At 36.8% G+C, this 24,372-nt stretch overlaps 1 protein-coding gene across 2 annotated transcripts in view; it reads right to left on the bottom strand.

Annotated features, from left to right (window-relative positions):
- The window catches only part of DIAPH3 (diaphanous related formin 3), a 245,183-nt gene that overhangs the window by 80,951 nt on the left and 139,860 nt on the right, over nucleotides 1-24,372 (bottom strand). Inside the window, exons 23-25 of one of the 2 annotated variants that reach the window (XM_064440776.1) lie at nucleotides 15,605-15,729; nucleotides 6,994-7,158; nucleotides 917-1,052 (exon numbers count right to left, since the gene is read on the bottom strand). In XM_064440776.1, the coding sequence (XP_064296846.1) occupies nucleotides 917-1,052; nucleotides 6,994-7,158; nucleotides 15,605-15,729 (426 nt within the window). Of the gene's footprint in view, nucleotides 1-916; nucleotides 1,053-6,993; nucleotides 7,159-15,508; nucleotides 15,730-24,372 lie in introns of those variants that run through there. The other variant, XM_064440775.1, reaches the window with a different exon arrangement.

Here is a 24,372-nt window from a genome sequence, read left to right as displayed (position 1 = left end):
AGAATTACAAATTCTGTGTTCAGAGGTCAGCCGCCTGGCTTCCCATCTTAAGAGAAAGCTTTAGTCTCACACCTCAAGACATGGATGTTCTTATGAAAATCAATCAAAGACTTTTGGTTTCAAGAATCTCTGAAACTAAACACACCTACTCTGGCTATTAGTGAAACATGGAAGAGACAGATAATCATTTATGCCAAAGGTGCCAACCAGGGTTTGAGCGGGGAACTGTTTAACAAGATCTGCTCAGAAAAAAAAAATGAGAGTAGCTCACAATAATTTACACAGTAAGTCATGTATCATACTGAAGGATTCCAGAAGCTCAGTCTGGGATAAAATACAACAGTGTAGAGGATCATCAGACATCTTTTTTAGTAACAGAGAACTCAGTGTCTGCTGTCTCTTTTGGTACAAAAGACAACACAGCATAAATGAATAACTTCAAAAGTGCATGGCTGAGGTTTCTTTTAAGGTATTTCGATAGGGGCCTATTGAAATAACAATTAACATACACAAAGAAAAATCCAGAGTACTTCAGGAAGGACTTATTATCATAAAAGAATAAAAATGAATATGTAACCTTGGATAAAAGAAAAAAATGGCTTTGTGATTTGGAAAGTGTCTGTTCTCGGGTAACGTATGGGGTTCTGAGCAAAACTGAACTTATACTTGATCACACAAGGTTCAATATATTCTAATGGAAAAATACAAAGCAGCATTATGAGTTCTAAAATAACTTGAGGAAAACAGTTAATTAGAGAAGCTCGTTAACAAAACAAAATTTAGGAACCTCTTCGCTGTAAACTTTAATCAGTGAAAATCATTCATTTATTATCTTTTCTCATAACACATTCAGATATGAAAAAATAGCAGCTTTATTTCCAGTGAAAAGGTAGATGAAATGCATTTTATACCTTACCTGTTTTCATTTCTAACAAGCGCTTTTTCTTTTGTTGCCTCTCTTGTTTTTCTTTTTCTGCTTTCTCCTTAGCTATTTTAGCACGCCTCTGTTTTTCTTCTGCTTCCCTTCTTCTTATATTCTCCTTTACTGCTTGCTATGGGAAAAAAAGTAATACAGAGTTCCATTAAAACTGAAGTCTTAGCAAAAACAAAGCTGAACCGCAAAAACAAAGGAAAAAAGCTTTAAAAAAATCACATCTCCTAAATCACTTTATCAAGCCAAATGAGTATTTTACATTCCATATTTAGTACATTTTATTCAGAAGAGTAAGCAAATTCAGAATAAATATATTAAAAGCACACTAATTGGCCCCAAATGAGGATTATAAATTCAGCAAGAATAACAACTTAAGAATACACATGTTAACGTAGGAAGAACTCAAAATATCTACACCACCTGGTTTTACAAAACTATGAGTATGTAACTATTTGTATTTCTAGAATAGTTTCAACGTTTATTCTTTCTCATGCTGCCACTATACCAAGCAAAACAAGGCTGCTTGGGTGACTTCACTGTGCATTTTTCTTATTTTTACACACATATGCATTAATGCACTGGGTTTATAAATTCTTGTCTCCTGGTTAGTACCCATACAACTTTGTTTATTTTGAATTATAAATAAGTACTCCAAAGGTTCTAATGAAGCCAAAACAGAACAAGGAATTTCAGAGTTTTTGAATCATTGTTTTGCATATTCAGCCATTAAGCAAAACACTGTCTCATTCAGTAATTTTTAAACAAAGTTATTTTAGGGTCACCTTTCCAGTATTTTAGTTTTAGCTATATACAGCAGTAAATCTCTGTGCCCTACTGTGGCTTGCATTAAATATAAAGTGCACCTGTTCTCCATTGCAGAAAGTTTCTCTTTTCAGAACACGGTTGCACACAATCTCATCTTTAATAATAGATCGAAGTGTCCCCTCCTACAAAACGGCTAACAGCTTCATAACGTCTGAGGCAGAGGCTATGTTTGCAAGGATAGTTAATAGCTCACACTGTTTTTAGTGGGAAAATGTCCCACATGCCCTCAGAAGAAAAAAATGTAAGAATGAACTGAGAAGTACTATAAAGCACAGATGAATATGGATTACAGTAATATTTGCATGGGCACTGTTTGTAGTATCGCTGCAATAGATAGTGACCAAAGGAAGGGGAAAAAAATAACATAATTCTTGCAAGGAGATATCTGTCTTTGATAACTGAAAAAGAGTAAGCTTTCAATCGTGAAAAATGACAATGAAATGGACTTTTTAAACAAAGCAAAACTGTACTTCTACCGTGCCTTCTCCAGAGTCACCTCTGTCAATTTTCTTGATACTGGGAAATGAGGGGAGAAGCCTGTCACAAAATCCTAGAATTCTGGATTGAATTAATTCTAACAAATTATTTGCTGATTTTCAGACTGGGCATTCTGTAAAGTAAACTGCTGGGCAAAACTCAAATGGGACTCGAGCACAAGAACAATTTTGGCAGAAATGACACACTTTTCTAACAGAGTGACTAAAGAAATTTCTACTTTGCATCTACTTTTTCCCTAAAAATAATACCAGTAGGTCTCAGCCTCAGACTGCAGTCATCCAAATGTAGGTGTCCATCTATTCCTTTCTAATCACACTGATCAACTGTGCTTGATTTAGTAGCTCACACCTTCATATCCAGTGTAAACTGGATGCTTTGGAGTATCACACCTTCCCTCCAGCCTTTCTCTAGCAGGACACCAGTCTTCCGTAAGCTCTGTGTCATAACCTAAAATTTCAGGTTTATGATGTCTTGGATACCATTTAAGACACCTCTCCAGGATACTAGGCACTTCTGTTATCAGGTCTCCTTTGAGGTATCAGGTAGACAACTCTCCAAATTCCACTAAATGTACTGAGTATGCACCTCCGTTGACTGGAACATGAGATTAAACCCTCAAGCTCACATACAGATGCCAATATTTAGAGGTCTATGCCCTAGAGTCAAATCCTATCCTATATGTTCTGTGTGTTTTCAACATAAGACACAGGTGTCTTAAGTTCTGCAAAATGTTTATACCAAGAATTGTCAGGAACTTGACTGGGGCAAACATATATTTGTCTCTCACACTGTTTGCATGTCAAAGATTAAATGCCTTAACACTTCCTTGCTCAAAAGACCTAAAAAGTTATACATTGTCTGACCACAGCTGCTATGTACGAGCAGCATTGCATTCAGTGTACGGCACAGGATGCAAGGTTAACTTTCAGAAGAATTACCAAAGTATATGCCTTTTGCATACCGCACCAAGGACAAGAGTTTCCAATACAGAGACAGTCTTTGGCTCCCTCATGTGCTTTCCAGGATCATTTCTGATTTTTTATTCAAGTATTTGCAAAATATAAAAGAAAACACTCTAGAATCTAGGGAGCAAACTCTTACTTGGTTGCTCCTCTTCTGTTTAAGTCATGTTTCTGCTGCAGAGGAATCTATTGTCGATAGGAGCAAGGGCTTTCTCTAGCCCTATGATCAGTGTACTCTCTTGGACATAAGGGCTGTTGATACAAAGCTTCTTCCCTCCGTCTCCTACAACTTCAGGAGAAGTCTAACCATTAGACGAGCACAAGAAGAGGAAATACTACAATTGCTTAATCTTATTTCAGAAAGCTACCCTTCCAGGGAAAGCAATGAGCCTGTTATCAGGACCTCTGATGCTGTGAAAGCACAGGAGGAAGTTAAGAGACATTGTTTGGTACCTACGCTGACTGTATCAGGCATGTAGCTTTGGGAGTTAAAACACTGAAGGTAAGGTGCCTCACCCATTTCTTGGATCTGGCCAACTAACTGTGCTCTAGATTTCGTGCTCACAGGGTATGAACTATAGCCATCACAGCTGCCAAATAACAGAGTTACAAAGTGTCGTCCAAAGTTAGTTATGTACCTGAAGTCTATGGCTCCAGATTTAAACATGCTTTTTTAAACTTTTTAAGCATTTTCATTAATTGAGAACAAAAAAAGCATTATAAGTAGGTATGTACTATATGTAAATTATGAGCTTTGCTTGACATAAAGGATGACTGAACTTCACTTTCCCACACCTACTGGTGATTTAAGTAGTCTTTTAGTTTTGGACTATTAAGAATCTAAAGATTTTTCAGCGCTAAATTTAAAAGTCTTTTGAGCTAAGTTTTCTAGGATGCCAACCACCTTCAGTTTCTGCCCATAATCAAAACCAATGCTAAACAATTCTGAAAATCAGACCTCAGGTGTCTCACGCTAGGCACCTCAAAAATCTTTTCCAAAAAGTCTCAAAACAGAGAAGCTACTCAATATTTTGTTTAGTGTCATTGAATGATAAGTGGTTTCATGCCTTATCTACACACCTTTTTCATATAGCCTTCAAACTGTGCTCTGCAAGACAGAATTATTAATTTTCCTCAAGGTTTCTTCTATCATGCTCATCAATAACATCTAACTGTTTCGAAGCATTAATTAATCTATCTTTACAACACTGCTGTGAAGCACAGGTTCGTATCAGTGCTAATTTTACAGACACAGAAAAGAAATATGGGGAAATTAAGGTAAAGCACAACCACTTCTTTAAGTCTCCAATTAAAGATGAACCTAAGCATTTAGAATTCTTATTCCACAGCATTGAAATGGGAGGTGTGATTTAAACATCAGAAATTAAAGTAATACAACCATTCCATAAAATTAAACTATTTTGAAATCAGATGCCTGAGTTTCAAATTAGGCACTGATCAAGTTAGGAAAACATAATCAATGCCCATGTTGAAAAATCTGGCACATGTAACTTGCCAAGCAAAATTACTCTGATTGAAGACTGTGCCTCCTAGGTTTGTAGCTGTAAACTCTGAAGTAGCAGAGGCTTGGTAATCTTTACGTGTTCCAAAATGTTTGCTAATATGCGTTCCATTTTAAGTCCTTTCCTCAAAATAGATGGACATACGAATTTCAAAGCTTTTCTCAGTATCTGTGAAATAAGTATTTTTCCCCTATCTACACCCTCAAACATCTCTGAAATCGTTGAAAAAAAACCCCAACCAAGCAAGCAAAATCAATCAAGACTGGGAAACATGCAAGAAACTTAAATGTGTGTAGTAATGATAAGCATCAGGCTGCAATGAGGAGCAGATGGTAAAATGACTAATTGAATCCTTCTACAGATCAATAGGCAGGAGTTGGCTCACTGCTCCAGATTCAGTCACAAAGCATTCCAGCAGGAGTGTAGCCAGTAAGTTAAGCTACGTAAGTACACTAAGGTGGACGGGCCACCTATGCTTAAACCGGAAAAGGAACATGTATAAGTTTATATATGTTCGATAAATAGCCAGATGTGACATGAATCACCTTTTACAAGTTAACCAAATTAATAAATTAATACACAATTGGGGACCTGCCTTTTTATTCTTCTATTTCTTCATTGATAGAGTTGCTTACCAGCCAAGTGCTCAGAATCCAAGAGAAAAAAATATTTTTGCAAAGAAAACTTAACAAAAAAAAACCCAAAAATGAAACAACCTAAACCAACCACAAACTCTACACAAAATCAACAATCTCTCCCTGCCACCCTAACTTTTTTGATATATGAACATATGTAAAAATCACCAAGATAGAGATCCCCACTAATCCTAAATAAGAGCTCTACAAAAGTATTTTGAACTTATATAACTATCAGCTTTCCCGAAGTTGTTTGGTTGTTTTAAGTTGAAGGATATACTAGTCTTGAGTATGTATTCTGAAGTATATCATCAAGTTAGTCACCCTTCTTTCAGAAGAACTACATTGACAATGGTAAAAGAACCTGCAAAGTTTTGGAGAACATCTGGTTATCCTGAAACTTACCAAGACGACTCTATAGTCGTATATAATCAGCTCTAAAAATGTAAAGGAATACCCTACTGAGAAACATTTACCTCACTTTTCAGAAAGATCCTTTGTTAAAACTCTTCAATCACATTTTGGTAGAATTAAAAAACCCCAACCCAAACAAACAAACAAAAAAACCCAGAATCCCTATTATTAAAATTTGTAAGCACAATGAAAGTGCATTTGGGCTTAAAAAAATACATAAGGAAAAAGAAAATTAGTTCCCCAAAATAGCTCAAGCTTTTATGATGAGCTAGTATGTGCAAATGTTTGTATAGATAATGCAGACGCTGCCCTGTCGTACAAGGACAGGGCTAACCTTACTTCTATGACTATTTTAGATGACTCTAAGGCAAAGCTCTGCTAAGAGTGAGTCTGAATTATGCTTATAACTACGTCCTGAGCTCTATAAAGAAGAAGCTACCCAACAATAACTTGGATGAGCTTGAAGTCTGTTTCTCAAATACAATTCAGATATGTAAAATAGTAATAAAATAACCATTTTTAGCCCTTCCCCACAAAGATCATCCTTTTTAAAGAAAAAAGAAAGCAAGCATTTAAAACACATAAAACTTAAAATCCTCTACAATCTGTTGTCAGAAAACTTAAAGGTCCTTAGAAACAGACCAAGATTGAGGAAAACATGCTATTTTTTCAGCCAAGATAAGGAGCTGTGAGTTTCCATAGCAGGGAACCTGTTTACAGACACAAAACTTGACACTGATCAAGTGCTGCAGGCAAATGAATAATTAAATGAAATAAAATCTTGGGTCTGGATTTTGCATGGGAAGAGCGTGCATTATAAATATAGAATAATTTTTTCAAATATTTATTTTTAAGAAAATAACAAGCATCCTTTAAACAGGAAATGCCATTGTATTTAAGAGGTAGAGTTTTAGATTTTTCACCTGCAGGTTATACATGCATTTAAAAGTCTTGGTTTCAAATTACATTCATTGTTATTAGGAACTTTTAATTATTTCAGACAGAAATAATCCACAAATAATAATTCAAAATTCAATTATCCTTAGGATATCCTAAGACTTTAGGATGTGCAAAGTAAAGTTTCTGTTATGAGTATCAGATACCACTTGAAGAGGAAGAAAATTATTTTTAGTTTGATCAGTAACTGAAAGATCACAAAAAAATTTTGAAGAAACATTAGGCATTAAACAAACAGGTTGTACCATGAACATTGTCCTGAAGTTGTTTAAGTCCGTTAAAAACTCTTCCACTGAAACTTTCTTCAGATCAATGGCATAATATCCCATGACGTTCTGATAGAGTTTTTCCATGTTCTCATGCATCCGTGAAAGTTTCTGAAAATCTTCTTTGGCATGAACTAGAAAGCTGTAAACTGCTGTTAAGGCTGTAAGAATACTCAGTAAATCCAGTCAAACCCACAGTTTTTACTTAACGTTGATCTGCATTTCATACACATTTTTCATTTGCATCAAATGAAGTGTGAAAAGAATTCCTTCCATGTCATATATGCCTGATAGTATTTACTGTGTGTATTAGGCTTATGAATAAATCAGGATGCTTTCATCAAATTTTCTCAGCCACTTTAAATTTAAAGATTATCCCATTAGCATATAATTTTGTATGAAATGAAATGTATGAGACTAACCTAACTTCAAGCACCTATGTAGTTTACTTAGCATCACTGTCTTGTTATTGAAGCTAAAGGTTTAGGTATATAAATTATAATTTATATGGAATTTTGGTACAGATACTAATAACTAACCTGAATACTTTCTTGTATCAAGAAATAGTACAGTTCCTACTATAATTAAAGTAAAAATAGAAATAGTAATAAACAACAGTATTAAAAGTCAAAACCATGAAAGATTAAAAACTTCATCTTAACTCCTTTTTTCTAAAAGCCGTTGTAGCAACAGCAATGCATTAATTTCTATTCCTGGTGGCTGCATCAGGTATTTATGCTTCTTCTCAGGCTATTTGCAATGTCAATACAACTTAATTAAATTAGATGTGAAAACAATAGAACTACTTCTGCAAAAGACAGACAATTTATAAACAGCACCAAAATACTGCAGAACATAAATGAAATAAATTAAATAAAGCAAATCTATGTTTAATCAAGAATTTTGATAATATAGTTTGTCAAAGAAGCTCAAAGAAGAAATAGTGTGTGTACCCATTTCCTTATGTAGGACAACTTTGTAAAGTGTTTACTTTAACGGAATGGTAGCTAAACAAATATTTATTTTCCATTATTTTCCTGCTGCAGGAAAGGGTACAAAAGATAAGAAATGACAATTTTATCTTTAGACCCAATTGCCCACCCCAACTATTGCAAAAGAGAATTTACTGTATTTGTATTCTTCATATAACACAGACTACGGTCACTTTATGAAACCCAGGATTTTTCATCAAGTGCATTAAAATGTAGACAAACAATTTTTGTCCACCATGCTGCTTTAAACACACAGTAACAATTTACTGCTGGGAGAGTGCTTTCACCCTTCAGGGTTTTTGCAATGCACTCTTCCTTTAGTTTTGTTTAGAGGCTGAATCCCATTTGAATTTCACTGTTAAATGTCCTTCTGGTTTGTTGAAGTTACTTTTAAAATACCAAGCAAGCAGTTAATGGTTTTTCCTTTCTGATTTAGAGTCCATGCCAGAAAGTCATACAGCAGTGTTCTCAGACACACGCAGCAAAGGAGAAATAACGCACTTTCGCAATGTTCAGATTAGTCACTATTACGGCTGTTAGCTGGGTCTGTAAGGGCAGAACAGTCTCCACTAAGGAAGCCTTGTAGAAGAGGACTAAGAAAGACTAGGTTTCGATGATTTTAAATGATACATCTTCCATCACCCCCAACCACTTGATTTCAGACTTTCTCTTCCTCTGACAAGGCTCCTTAGCCAGTATGAGCTTCTTTCCATGTTTCTACTGACTTCACAAGATACAGCCTGTGAGCAGCTTCAGACTGCCTGTGCTAGCTGGCAACAGCTCAAAGAGAATTGATGTTGCCGGCCCACTTTTTCTTCTATCTCAGTTTGATCCTCTCTCCTCTACTTAGCTCCCAAGATGCACAAAGCTTACAGGAAGCTACACTTCAGCGTTGAGTTTCTTTAAAATTATTAAGGATGTTAAAGAGCTATTTGGTGGGACAGCAAGGAAAGTTGATGAGCAATTAGTATGTCACAATGACTCAAATATTAAATAAAAAAAAGGATTATGAGAAACAAGACATGACAAAATACAAGTTAGGACCATCAAAAGATATGTCAGCAGTTAAAAAAAACCAGCAACAAAACAACACTAATAAAGGAAAACAGTAAAATTAATGCTGAGGAAACTAGAAACAAGTATTTCTACATCCTGTTTGGTTTTGATCCTACAATTTAGGATACTTAGTATTTGTGATTCTTAAATCATTAACAGAACTTAGAGAAAACTACACTTTTTTTGCAATTATAAAGCTGTTTATTACCAGAGTGAAAAGGTAAAGAAAAATTAGATACATTTGATTTGTTGTCACTATGTATAAATGCCATACATCAAACATTCCAATAACTTTCTTCAGTTTTCTAGGAAGGAAAAAAAGTTATAATTATCATTAAAAATGTTATCTCACTTTTACCCTTCCAATTCTCTCCCCCTTCCCACCGCGGGGCCAAGAGTGAACAAGCAGCTACGTGGTACATAGTCGCTGGCTGGGCTTAAAGCACGTTAATACCTCATCTTATAAATGAATGATATGCCAGAGGATATCCTGAAAAGGAAACTTGGGGGAGTGAGCAAGATGAAATTTATGCGATATTCTGCAAGACACAGCTAAAATTACAGCTATGTTTAAGTCCATATAAATTGCTCAGTTTATACTGTTAAAACTGACTCCCCTTGAATATGTGATGCACAATTTTAAACTCAAAATACATCACTCTGGAAGGATAGTTTACTACCTAGTGTTTCAGTGCCAGACACGATGAATCCTGAGATTTTTATTTTCTGTCTGGTGCATTATGGGATGCCTTAAGCTCTTGGCATTCTACTGAGACTGTGCTTCAATTTAGGTATTTTTAATAAGTCTCCTTCTTTTTTTCCTTAAATATGGCTTTTGTTAGTCAGCACTAGCTAAACTGGAAACAACAGGGAATACTACTGAGTACAGCAATCCCAACTGTAATTATTATGAACAGGTTGATATATATGCATTATCAGCTACACAGTTCATTGGCTTTGGATGAGTGAAGACAGAAGTACAGCAGAGCTGCAACACAGGTGGGAGGAAATCAAGAAGTTGGGTATTTGTTAACTTTTTCTGACATGGCTTCACTTCATGGACTGCCTTTTTGGACTCATGTGATCATCATGGACTCAGAGATCATAATTGTACTCGTTAATGGAACAGGAAAGCAATGCAGAGCTGAGACAAGACATCTCTGGCAAAATTTCTAACTGCTGTATGTTTGGTCTTGCATATTCATGCGAGCTCTTTTCATAGTGAATTGCTTGTCTGAAGTTTATACTGTTTTTAATATATTGTGCTATAAAAATACTAATATATTGCAGTGTATCAAGCCAAATAAAAGCAGCTGTTACCCTACAGCAGATAATGAATGATGTTAGTCTGTACCAATCATTTCCTTGAAAGACCCCATATTCACCGCTTGTGATCTTTTCACAAAACTAACCTTCGTAATAAGTGTAGATAATGCAAAAACGGAACATTATTCTGCTTAAGAACAAAACAAAAATAACACGTGCATAGATGCTGCATATATTTTAGGAAAATCTTCAAAATGGAACTGAGACTGCCACTACACTAGCCAGCAACAGCCTCTGAAAAAACACAGCAAACTTTCTGAAGACTAGTGCAAAGAAACTTTGAGGTCACTTCAAGCCAGAATTTCAACACCGTATTTTCTTCTAAAGCCAAAAGGTGAATGTTGTAGGGCTCAGTTGAGGATTTCCCACACCAAGTTCTCGGTAACATAGTTGCAATTGTCTGAAAAATACATGTCAGAGAGACTTCGTTTTGAATACCTACAGCAGGTTCAACAGTAAAATTCTGTATCCGAATATAATAGCTCACAAACACATAATGTTTAGATTTTTAAATTAGTACCTGCTGAAGGGTATTTGTAAAATCATACCTTTTCCTTGACTCACTCACTCCTACTTACCTGTGTTATAATTCTAAAACAAATTGACATGTATTTGTATCACACAGAGCTGCTGCATCCAGTGTGCATACCCCATTTATTATGAGCAAACCCAGCGCTAGCTGTAATACACACCTGAAGTCCAAACTAGATACTGAAGACCCATATAAAGGAAGCATATACTTTAGTTAAATTTACATTGTTTGCCAAAGCCCTATCTCATTACCCACCCGCACAGTTGACATCTTCACCTTCTCCCAAAGAGCAACATACAACCTTTTTTCACTTAACAAGTGCAGGCCCAGTAATCTTCCAAAGTCCTTAGGATGCCAGGACATCTTACAGACTTCAGTTTGCTTATGCTGCACAGAGGCAAGTTCAAACTATGAGGCCGACTAAGTAACCGGCAGTTTAAAGACAGCATGTCGTCTCTTCCTTGCAGACAAAACAGGTTTCTTCTACCTCACTTAAATCGGGCTCTGACTTGGGTATGTGCTGTTCCTTCCTTCTCTTTTCACAAAATCAACAAATTAACTTAAATGACAGGAACGAGGACTAGAGAACTGATCAAAAAGAAAGCACTCTCTTCCTAGCTGAAAGGCAGCAACCAACTGTTGTGTCTCAAGTATTACTTCCATAAGCTTCAAGCTTCTGTGACAATCGCCATCAACACTCAGTTCAGTGGTAGGCTTAAACTTGTCAAGAGTTTCTCAGCTGCTACTTAAAAAATCATGAGATGCAAGCTGGACTGATAAAAGAGCATGTTGACTAAATTACTTAATTAAGCTTTTAATATGCAATGTAAATACTCTCCATAAACCCACTAAGTTTTGATTTTGAACATACACATGTATTTTGTTCACTGTGTTTTCCATTGAACACTTCACTCAATGGATTTAATACTCTAAATCAATATCAATTCAGTATTCTTTGACTTTCCTAATTAAAGCAAACAGAAGAACTGCAAAAATAACTACAATTTATTTTCAGCTAGTATATATGACTGACAAACTAGCACAATCTAATATATAGGAGAAATATTCATAATTACAGACTTTGTCAATAAAAAAGTGCACCAACTGTGCATATATCTGACTTCCTAAAGAAACGAGAATGCTAATCAGTTCATTAGGGGCCTTTGGGTTGTGATATTTAGCGACAGGATGTAATAGCCTGCTTGTCCATGGAGCCTAATTGTACTCAGGATGAAAAATTATTTCCAACAAAGCACCATCCTTCCTTTTTCAGATTTCCTGCTGGTTTCTTTTTATGAGCTGCATGCCTTTCAAGACATCAGCATCATTCAGCTTCCCTTGTCATAGGAATAAAAGCAAAGACAGGTCCAGGCTTCATCATGCTGTGCAGGATTATCTAACCTTTACATCAAACCTTTTTTGCTTCGTGATTTATTGAAGTTCCTGTTTTTCTAGAAGTGAGCTTCTTTAATTAGTGTGTTCACAGACATTACTAGAAACCATATGCAACTTGACTGTTTTGAAATTACTGCCTGTCTGCTGGGAGAGGAAGTAGGTGATAGTACGAACTATTCCTGCTCAAAAGATTTACTGTTCAAAATATTGTATTTGAATAGTCTAATACAATGAAATATGTAGTATGGCTCATTTTACCTGTACTGATTTATTCTGAGTAAGCCCAAATATTCATCTCGCCTGTTTCTGACAGCAGTCAATACCGAATGATTAGGTAAAACAACAAGGAAGCTGGCAAGTACAGCATGATAATTTAACCAATGTAGTATTTAGTTTCTAGCAGTCTGCTCGCTAGTGATTCTTCTGAGCTAAAGCTACTTCTGGACATCTGTGTTTAACAGCTCCAGACACAGAGGCTTTAGCTAACTATCTAAGCCTTATATGAAACTCGTTTACAGTTTCAGCCTCTACAAACCCTAAAAGAAAATGCTACAGTTTAATTCTTTGTTGTGTAAGAAAATATTTCCATTAGTATGTTTTACCCCACTGGACAGCATTTTACATGAGGTGAACCCTGGTTATTTATAACTTTCCTCCTATATGGCATACAAAGTTACAAGTATTTTACTATATTTTCCTACGTTTTTGATTTTCCACCTTCAGAGTCTGCATACTGCTGTTCATTGTCACCATTCTCTGCCACATCTTTTGAGATGGGGTGATGGAAGCACTTAAGAGATAAGAGTATTGCTGATTTTTATAGCAACTTTTAGATGTTTTCTGCTTGCTTTTAACTACAATTGCTCTCAATTGTTCTAATATGATATAATTCTCTATAATCACTGAAGTTCACTTGCTCTTTTGTTAGCATCTGCCAGTATCTCCCTTTCGATAGGTGTGGTTTTTTGTTGTTGTTTTTTTTTTTTTTTAATATTAATCCAGAAAAGATATATTTTCCTTTTATAAAAACTTTCTACTGACTCCTTCATTTGAGATCATCCTTCATTCAAAATATTGCGCAGCGGGGTCAGCTAAAGTTCTCCCTAGAGAAAACTGATGCAAAGAACAAAGTTAGCTTTAGGGCTGTGGCTTATCTTCTTGGCACACATCGACAACCTGCATCTTCTCTGACAGGAACACAGCTTCTGAGATGCTTGAGAAAGACATGTAGATCCTCCTTTACATTTCCTAAGATGATCACTATCCTTTTTAAGCAGTCAGTAAACTGCTCTAGTGTGCTTCATATATGGGGATGGACTTTCAGCACCTAGAAAACTTATGGTATTTATTGTCAAGGTCCATCTATTTACCCTATCTGACTTTTATTATGCTTAACTTTTCAAACTATTTCTCTACAACTGTGACATATTCTGTCTCAAATACAATTTATAACCTGAGATTTCTGAATCACAGTATTCCATTCACTTCCCACCATCAGGTTTCAGCATTGCCCAATATGTCAGTAACACAAAGGGAAATGAGGCATACCGTATAATTTTTTTTTATTTTAGATGCTTGATATTAGCATAGAAGTACATATTTATTCCTCAACTTCTCCCATGCTCTCCTCCTTAAGTGAAACTAATTTTTTTCAGGGTATTCTTCACTCATTCTCAACTGAATTTTGCTAATTTCTTTCATATCTGTTTTATAGGTATGGAAGTTTTATAACCACATCTCCAAAGAAAGCTGTATACTAAATTATCTGTTACTTCAAACCCTAGTCCTCAGCTTAAAAATGCAAAAGGTTATGGGGTATGTGAAGTGCAAGCAGCATGACTATTTTGGATTAGAGGGTCGTTGTAGGTCTGTTCCAACTGAAATAATCTATTCTATTGTATTCTAATGGATTAAGAATAATCTGTCCTTTTTCATAGGTTAGATTTCTTAATAAGTGCTTCCCATTCCCAACTTCCTAGACTACACATTTTCTTAATCAAGCACAGACTTTGCATAGTCCTAGCAGTATTTCTGAGAAAGCTACCGTAGATATATTTTCCTCTAGCTTCCTAGCAATAGTTTATCTCTTGCCTTCAGAGCCCCTCTCCTAGTTCTCCTATTATGCTATTGGCTTCTTCAGGGACAAAACTTATGTTTTGTACTACAGAGACACCATGCTGGTGGGCTGCAACATATCTCTCAAAAACACACTGAGCTGGAAAAAGAAGCCAGCAACAACAACAAGAAACAGAACTCACCAACAAAATACCCAACCTTACAAAAAACTAGCAGCAGCATGGACAGGTTACAGATAACCCACAGAGGCCAGAGAAGGCCTAAAGCTAAGTTGTAAACACTTTGGTTGCAGCTAGTCTGCTGAAGAGGAAACTGGCCCTAATGCGGCAAGAACCAGTATATCCCCTAGGCCTCAGGGTCCCTTGCCATCTTTTATTTAATAGTATGAGATTAATCAAGAGGACTGTCTCCTGAGTGCCCCTGCCTTTGTACATAACGAAGTAGTCTTCCAGCTAGGTAATAACCTAACCATGCCTGCAGAGGAAATTTCAGCCTGTCTCGCTATCTGCTGCTATTTCTGCTTCCAGATTAGTCTCAGTGCTAACCATATATGACCCTCATCTGGTAGGGAAGTTTAAGTGAAAGAATGGCTTTTTCTGCCTTAAATAAGTATCTTCATGTCCCAAGGCTTTCTTATGAGAGAGAGGGGCAGTGAAGTTGGCTGTAGGATTTGGAATAAACAGTGAGAAAAGGAATTTTGGCAAAACTAAGACCAGAAACCAGTTTTTACATGCTATGAATCTCATTTCTGAAATAAAAGACATTTTATGGTTCTACGGTTGCATGTACAAAAACATTCAGTGGTAACGCATACACTAGAAAACAGATAAACACAGGGTGACAGATATCTTTTTTCTAAAATATTCTCACGTAAAAAATCATTTAACACCAAAGTGCTTCATGTTCCTATTATAACTACTTTTCACTAAGTTAAGAAACTTATACACAGTGTAAAACCTGTCAATAAAGCATTTTTCTCCTCATTCTATCCACTACAGACAAATCCTTTAATTGGACTGCTCATGTATTTAGTTTTTGAGGGGAAAAAAAGTAATATTTTTCAAAAAAAAAAAGCTACAGACTAGACAGAAGTTATGCAAAGAGATTTAAAGTTTAAGGTAATGCAGTTAAATTACTTCTGGGTTTTTTTTGAGGTTTTGGTTTTGTTTGGGTTTGGTGGTTGTTTTTTTTTTAACAATACTCCAAAGGATATTGACATTTTTGCTACAAACTTATCGTGCTTATCTTCAGGAACTGGAAAAGTCTGCAAATCCTTCTCAAGCTGTTGGAGTTGCCTCTCCATATGCTTCAGGCTCTTCTCCAGGTTTTCTGCTGAGACTAAAATACAGAACATTCATTCTGTTAACACCTTAAACAAGAAACATTGTTTATAAAATACACGAGTTAAAACCTTACTCAAATCAGCATACTATGTTTTCAATTCTGAAATAAAAGCACACTGGACAAAGTACAATACAAGACGAGGGGAACACTCCACAACGTACAGCTCCCCTCTCTTACACGGTTGCCTTATTCTGATTAGATGTATGCTGTTTGAACACTGCGTTTTGGTTTATTTTTACATCTAATGTTTTGCACTGCTATTAACAGTCTGTTTTAAATAACCGGAGACATACATACGCCAGTCTGTCTCTTCTAATTAAGCAAAGGACAAGTTTTGAAGCTACTTCAAGAACCACAAAGTTTTCTTCAATCTCATTCTGTTAAACAGAAAATACGAACATTTGTATGGAAGATCATGAAGAAAGTAAGACCCTCAAAACATAGAGAAAATGGGGTTATTAAACACCTACACATGAAACCTAAGACTCTGTTCCCTAGTTTGAAAGCATGATGCCTGGTAAAAACACAACAGAATTTGTCAGAGCTGAAGCGCGTGCCAAGCTGGAGGGAATTGCAAGCACTTGAGAGAGTGCGGCAGAGCAAAACAGGGACTTAGGAATAAGAAAAAGAGTAGAGATGAAACGTCGCGGATTTATAGAAGGATGTAGAAAAGTGCAAATTTTCTTTTTCAGAAAGGGAGGAATACAACTTTCGTCCATTAAGCAATGCATGGAGGTTGAATACTTGATCTGTAAAGAGTTGATTAAAATATTAAGGCCATAGAAGTAATCTGAGGATAACTCCTGTTAGCAGGTATTCCATTTTGGATTTATATTACTGGAATCAGTTAAAACTTATTTCCTGATTGTTTATGAAGTACACTTAACATTTAAGTATGTTCCGTAGGAACAATATATAGAGAGAGACAAGAACATACTCTGATTTTTAGTCTAATGATTTTTTTAAAATTTGAAATTATTTGATTTTTTTGTTTCATTTTAATGAAAAATTATTTTTAATTCATAATATACTATTATGAATACCTATAAAGGTAAAGCTACCTTAAACTTCACCTAAAAAATCCCTGGAGAAAGTCTGTAGTCCTATAATATTACCAGGATCTGTAGTGGATCCATGATCCACTGAGTAGAGTTATGTGATGGAAAATACAAGACACACACACTGAACACATCTTTCTCTCATAAATGCCTGACAGAGTCCCCAGATGACTAGAGTAAAATGTTGCATAGCAACTACAATCCCATTCATGGTAGAAAGGTTAACATACTATAAAATGATCAATGGCAACCTGTTAAAATGCTAATGTAACTTAAAAAAATATAATCCAAACAATTTGAAGACAATCATCTTTCTGAAAAAGAATAAGGAATATAAATGTATGTTCATATTATAACTTATAACTCATCATTTAGTGTCTAACCACAGTTTTTAAAAGCCTCTGTTTACTCAAAACCACTGTTTTCCAGTTGTATGTTACACTTGGCAGATTTTTGCTCAGCAATTGGTAAGCCCAAACCACTACCAGGTAGGTCAGTTGGCTTCAGTAGTTAAGAAACTGCATTGTTTGGGAAGCAGAGCTAAAATGAGAAACTGACAATGTTGACTACAGATGTGTTTCAGTCCTCACAGATTCCAGAAACAAACCTGTTTTTAATACTCCTGCTGTCATAAAAAGCCTTTGAGGGCTGGCAAACACAATTTTAACACTGATTTACTTAGAAAGCTGCTAAGAAACACAGAATATAATACCTGTGCTTAAGATAACTATCAATAGGATTCTTCACAATATAGTTTGTCTTGTATAAAAAGAGTTCACAGCATAAAAATTGAAGTGACATACTTACAAAATGTCAGAATGATGAGACTCAGCAAGTATATAGGAAACAAAAAATGCCACAAAACCCAACACACTGTTGTGCTTTAGTCCCAGCCAGCAACTCAGCCCCACACAGCCGCTCGCTCACCCCCCCCACTGGCAGGACGGGGGAGAGAATCAGAAGGCTAAAAGTGAGAAAAAGCTCATGGGTTGAGGTAAGAGCAGTGTAATAATTGAAATAAAACAATAATAACAGCAGCAACAACAGTATTGCAATGAAAAGAAGAATGAGAGAGGCGAAACGTGGGGAGGAGGGAAGGGGAACGAACAACCAAAACAAACCGCACGTGACGCAGCCGCTCACCGCCCGCCGACCCGACGCCGCCAGTCCCCAAGCCACAGCTGCCCCCATTATTGTACTGGTCATGGTGTCACATGGTATGGAATATCCCATTGGCCAGTTGGGGTCAGCTGACTTGGCTGTGGCCCCGCCCCTCCCAGCCCCCTGCCCACGTGGCAGAGCGCGGGAAGCTGGAAAGGTCCCTCACTGCTACAGGTGCTACTGGGCGACACTGAGCTGCTGCTTAACAGCAGCTACAGCATCGGTGTGCCATCGGCACTTTACCAGCTACAGTGAAGGGAATTAACTCTAACCCAGCCAAAAGCAGCACACCCGCCAAAAAAACCCTCTGTCAATTGCAGGTAGCAGCTGAGTTATAGCTATATTTTTTTACCCATATTAAAAAAAAACCAAACAAATCTCAGCACCTAAAGCTGATTAATGGGTTGTATACAAGAGATTTTTAAATTCTTGCTTTCAGCAAAGCCAATTTTTTATTTCTATCACCTCAGTTCTTTTAACCTTGAGCAGTTACATAGTTGATCAAGAACCTTTACTTCTCTCCCTTCTTTTTTACCTATCATGATCTGAAGTTGTTCCTGAATATAAAAATTCAGCATTCCTTTGATTTCAGCAATGCACAACTATTAGATGTATTTTCCTTTAAGACTACATTTCTGGCAACAGCCTCAAGCAGAGGCTAGCTCACAACGTGCTGGTATTCACTGGGTACTATTGTCTTTGCAACTTCCGATTTAGTGGAAACAGATGATAAAAAAATCTGTAAATATAAGCAGATCTCTCTCAAAAAGATCAGATTAAATACCTCCCGACCTTCCCTTTTGCTCCTCTAGAAGACAGGGTATAAAACCTGGAGGGACACAGAACAATGGCAGAAAAGAAAAAAAAAAAACCAGCCTAACTTTGATCCCTAATCCTGGGATGATTCAAGCCTGGGACAATAACCATAAGCCAAACTGAAGTAAGCAAATCTCATAAACAGTTGGGAAACAAAGTCAAAGACTGGGGTTTCAAATGTTAATGAGCCCACAGAACCAAGTTGTTTGTTGAATACAATGCAGGCGTGCTCGATCTCTCTCACTCACACCCTCTGAACTCTCATACCCCATTTTCAAAAAGGCTCCCGATACTTTAACAGGCAATAATTAGATTTCCTCACCTTCTGCTCTTCACAGTTAAAGAAACTTTGTTCTTAAAGTATCCTCTCTTGATACAGGTTTTCTAATGCTATTATTATTCCAGAAGCCTCTTCACCTGCTTCTGTTTTAAAACCTTTCTGCACAGTATTTCAGGTGATGACTCACCAGGCCGTTTAATATTTGCATTACTATTTCTACAGTTCTACTGGAAATATGTTATCTGATTATCTTATGATAAAATATCTTTTATTCTTAAGCAAAGCTCTTATTACAGTATCAAGATGCATGATCTTGTAGTCCATACTATTGATTTTCACTACTTCTACTCTGCTTCCTCAGGATCATTCAGTGATGACAACCCTGTCCTCCTCTCAGCTGGCAAAGCTGTCTAACCCTTTGTCAGATACGTTCATTGGTTCAATACTATAACTGTATTTTTTTTTTTTGCCATATTCACTTTAGGCAGTACTTACGTTTCTATCGCTTTTTATTCTAATGAATACTTTCCCATTTTACACAGTATCAAATGCTTTCCTGAAGTCAACACAGATTTCCTGTGTCCAAAAAAAAATATTAATAGTCAAAGCTAGCACCCTAGTCTACTAACAATAAAATAATTTTAATTTTATGATATTCTCATTAACTTCCTCATGTTTGATTATTCTTTCCTCTACAAACTTTCATATCATTAAGGTCAGACAAAGCAATGTGTAATTGCCCAAATCATTCTTTTTTCCTCAGTTTGTTAAATATTCTGTAGTCACATAACTTTATTATAGCCACAGAAAAACTTGGTAAAAAAAAAAAAAAAATGTATTTCCTAAACTTTTAGTTCCACATCTCAGAATGCAGAAATGGAAACTGGTATTTACAATATGAGAATACGGTCCTCTGATTTTTTTCTTTCAACAAATTTCTATAGAGACATTTTGCTCCCCTCTTCCTCATCCACATATCATTATTCTTGCTTAAAATTAAAGCAATAATTCATCTTGTTTTGAGACTACACCTGTTTTATCTTAAATCCTAGAAACAATTCTCCAAAGCAAAGTAATACTACCTGTGTGCTCTCTCATTTATATTGTTGTAATCCTGCTACTTTTTGCAACAGATATTTCAGTTGGTATTTCAGAAATCCTACATGCTGCCCAACCTGTATGACAATGTTCTTGGATGGTCACAATCTCCAGACCATGAGAATCTTCATCTTGCCTACAGATATTTCGCTTTCCTTGTGCTATGCCGGCCCCTCTATTCTGAGGGGAGAGAATGACAGTGACAAGCTGATCTCTAGCTTGATGCAGAAAACTATATTTAAAAAAAAACAAACACTATTGCTTTTGCCTTTTGAACTTCATACTAGACCGATGGACAGTTTACTGAATAATTCTCTAAAATTGCCAACATGTTCCTGATGCAGCATTTGAAAGTGGAGTGACAAAATATAGCCCCCCAAAAACCCCAAAAATCCAACAAAAAAACCCCTCTTTGTATTGTCAGATGGTTTAAAGCACTAACAGAAATATTCCAGAGGCAAAATATTAGAAGGCTTCTGTAAACAGCAGCAAAAGCCTGAAATATCTATTAACGGTAGAATAACATCTAGTTGGATATACTGACTCAGTGTCACAGAAGACTGAAAATACAATATTTATTCTTTATTTCTCCCAAGATGTTGTTTTCTCTTGTTTTCTAAAGCCATTTTCTGATTTCCTGCCTTTTTTTTGTTGTTGTTTTGGGGGTGTGTGTGCATATAACAGATGTGCTGCAACACTCTTGTTGAAACCCTTTTTTCTCCCAAAGCTCTGACAATGCCATTGCCTATTGAGCCCTCAGACTTTCCCTTCTGTAGCCAAAGCAGAATACAGTCGCATACATGAAAGCGGCAGGTCTCTGAGCAGGATTTCATTCATTTTCTCCTACTTTGAATTCAAATATGAGCACACTCATGTAGCATATGCATTTTTGTACCCAGTTCCCTAGTAATAACAGTACTACCATCAGTAAGAATAGGCCCCAGACCTTATACTGACTGAGCCCTATACTACCTACACATGAGCCCTGGCCTGCTAGACTCGTCATAAAACTTCTTTTGAGAACTTCCTGGGTGAAATGGAGCCTGACACCACAAGTCTTTTCTTACAATGTACACTTTAAGCTCAGAACTTGAAAATATGGACAAAAGTTGTAGCTGAAAATGACAAACAATTCACTGATGGTCAGTTATTCATCGTTGGATTGCTACTGAAAGAAAGCAGCAGCTGCTAAGGGAACAGGAAAAAATGGCCAAGCAACAGGATATGGCACCTGCCACAGCACAGGGAAGTAATATCCTCTGGTGTTGTACAGCGGTGGAAAAAGAGCTGCCAAGAGGCAGAATCATCTCATAACATAAGAAACCAAATTTGGAGGAGGGAAGAGAAAGACAACCCTCACATCAGTTATGGCTCCTCTCACTGAAGAGCTCTTGAGCCTCATCACCTCGACTCTTGGGGACCCAAGACCATGAAGTACTGTGCTAACTGCAGTGTATTGTGTATTCACAGCTAATTTGGGATGCGATTGTTAACAACTAACCGCTTTGAATATGCAGTGATAGTGATTAATTATCACAGAATGGTAGGGGCTGGAAGGGACCTCTGGAGATCATCTTGTCCAACCCCACTGCTTGAGTGGGCACACCCAGAGCAGGGGGCACAGGAATGCATCCAGGTGGGTTTTGAATGTCTCCAGGGAAGGAGACTCCACAACCTCCCTGGGCAGCCTGTGCCACTGCTCTGGCACCCTCACAGGAAAGAAGTTTTGCCCTGGTAAGGTGGAACTTCCTGTGTTCCAACATGTGCCCATCACCCCTTGTCCTGTCATTGGGCACCACTGAAAAGAGTCTAGTCCCATCATCCTGACGCTCACCCTTTAGATATTTGTAAGTATTGCTGAAATCCCCCCTCAGTTTTCCCTTCTCTAGGCTGAACAAACCCAAGTCTCTCAGCCTTTCCTCAAAAGGGAGATGCTCCAGTCCCCTGATCATCATAGTAGCTCTCCACAGGACTTGCTCAAGCAGTTCCACATCCTCCTTAAACTGGGGGGCCCTTTAAGACTGAACCATTAGCATGAAATGTTAACAAATATCAGTCTGGTAAAGTTTAAAATAAAAGTTTTAAACCAGCCAGATTTATCAGTTTTCTAAATAATCCTCCCACTGTAATCTCTAATTCCCTGAAACAGATATACAGGTAGCAAGACACACAAGCCCACACATACATATATATGCACTTGCAACAATTCCTTAATCATAAAAATTAACTCAGCTTTTCTATTCCATTGCCCTTTCTGCCATTTTCTTTCTGCCAAATCTGTGCAACTGATTTCTGCATGACCCATTTGATACCTTTTTATTTGTCTTTTAGCAGGTATCTACATTTTTCCCCTATAGAGTATCAATAACATTCGATTCATCTTACTCTATCACTTTAAATACTATATGACAATGAAATCTCTCAGCAACATCCAGATTTTTCTACCCAGTTGAATAAATATGAAATTAAAAGTATTGAACAGCTTTATCTGAATCCTGATCTGTCTACAGATCAAACTGTCTACATGTTAAATAACTGGGGGCTCATGGACTGCATCAGGGATTGGCCATTATATTTAACTGTTGGATCACTGGAAGACGATACAGAAAGCAAGTTACTTCCATGGACTACTGACATACTTCAATATCATATTAGACTGAAGTGCTGTTTTAGTAAAAATGTGCAGATACTCAAACTCTTATTGATTTGCTAATTCATGCTTCTAAGAGATGCATATATTTCTATGCCCTAAAGAAAACAGAATATTTCACTTAGAATTCAGTAGTTCATTGCATAATTGTATCTTGAAATTACTCACGAAGTAACAGTACTGTGCACAACTTAAGGCCACAAACATTAAAAGAAATAAGGTAGTATTTGCAATAAATACATAAGAGTATTGCATGTTCCTTCAGCTTTTAAAACCAAAACTTTTATATTGTGAAATGCTCTCAGACAGAAAAAATCATCACAAGAAAGCGTGTTTAATTATTTATTTTCAACCAGGCTCAAGTAATTATAAAATGCTTCAGACATAAATATGGCAAGTCCATAGCGTGCTGATGTAGGACTTGTATCCCAATAAAGCCAGAGATGTGGATCCATTACAGGTATAAACAGGGGTGCAAAAAGCATCAAAAAACACCAAACCGTAGAAATATTTAAAGGTGTACTTAAACCACACCACCATGAATTTCCCTTTGCAAATATTTAATGCCCCTGGTATGGTGTCTTAAATGCTGGAATAGCACATTTTAATGTCTTAAATATTTCTGGTAAATAGAGATATATATATTTTAGCCTATGATATTCAAGATTAAAAACAAGTTCTCTTCAAATAATTTCAAAAAACAGTAGCCACAAAATAACATGCTTTTTCAGTCTTGTATAAGAATCACTTTCACATGATTTAGAACTTGAAAGAGTCTTCTAATCTAAGTACTGCATTCATGGACAAATATTTCATTTATAATTTCCTCTATTGCTTAGTGCTCTATAATATTCTAAGATTAATTGCTAAAAACATTAAATGTTTTCTCAGTCTTGAAAACAAAAAGCAAGAAAAAAGATGTCTTTTTAATATTTTTTATTCTTTTTAAACAAAGGTATCTCAAAACCCTTTTTCCACATGGAATTCTTTGTCATTACTTTGTTATACTTCAGTATTTATTTTAAGGCTAATGCCCTTACTTTACATGTGAGAATGAGCAAGGATACTGTTCCTTTTTCAGTACTCTGAAGAACAATTTTTACTCTGCTGTGGTTTAGCCGGCAACTCAGCCCCACACAGATGCTCGCTCACTCCGCCACCAGTGGGACGGGGGAGAGAATCAGAAGGGTAACGCTCGTGGGTTGGGATAAGAACAGTTTAATAATTAAAACAAAACAACAGCAACAACAACAAAAATGCAATGGAAAGGAAAACAATGAGATGCGCAAAACCCAGGGTGGAGGGAAGGGGAACGAACAACCAAAACAAACCGCACGTGACGCAGCCGCTCACCGCCCACTGACCCGACACCGCCAGACCCCAAGCTGCAGCTGTCCCCATTCATGTACTAGTCACGGTGTCACATGGTATGGAATGAGCATCCCATTGGCCAGTCGGGGTCAGCTGACTTGGCTGTGGCCCCACTCCCCTCCCGGCCTCTTGCCCACGTGGCAGAGCATGGGAAGCTGGAAAGGTCCCTGACTGCTACAGGCGCTACAGTGAAGAGAATTAAC

The sequence above is a fragment of the Phalacrocorax carbo genome, chromosome 1, assembly GCF_963921805.1.
Source record: "Phalacrocorax carbo chromosome 1, bPhaCar2.1, whole genome shotgun sequence".
NCBI lineage: Eukaryota > Metazoa > Chordata > Aves > Suliformes > Phalacrocoracidae > Phalacrocorax > Phalacrocorax carbo.
Note: the sequence above shows the minus strand (reverse complement) of the source record. Positions and strands in the feature narration are given on the sequence as shown.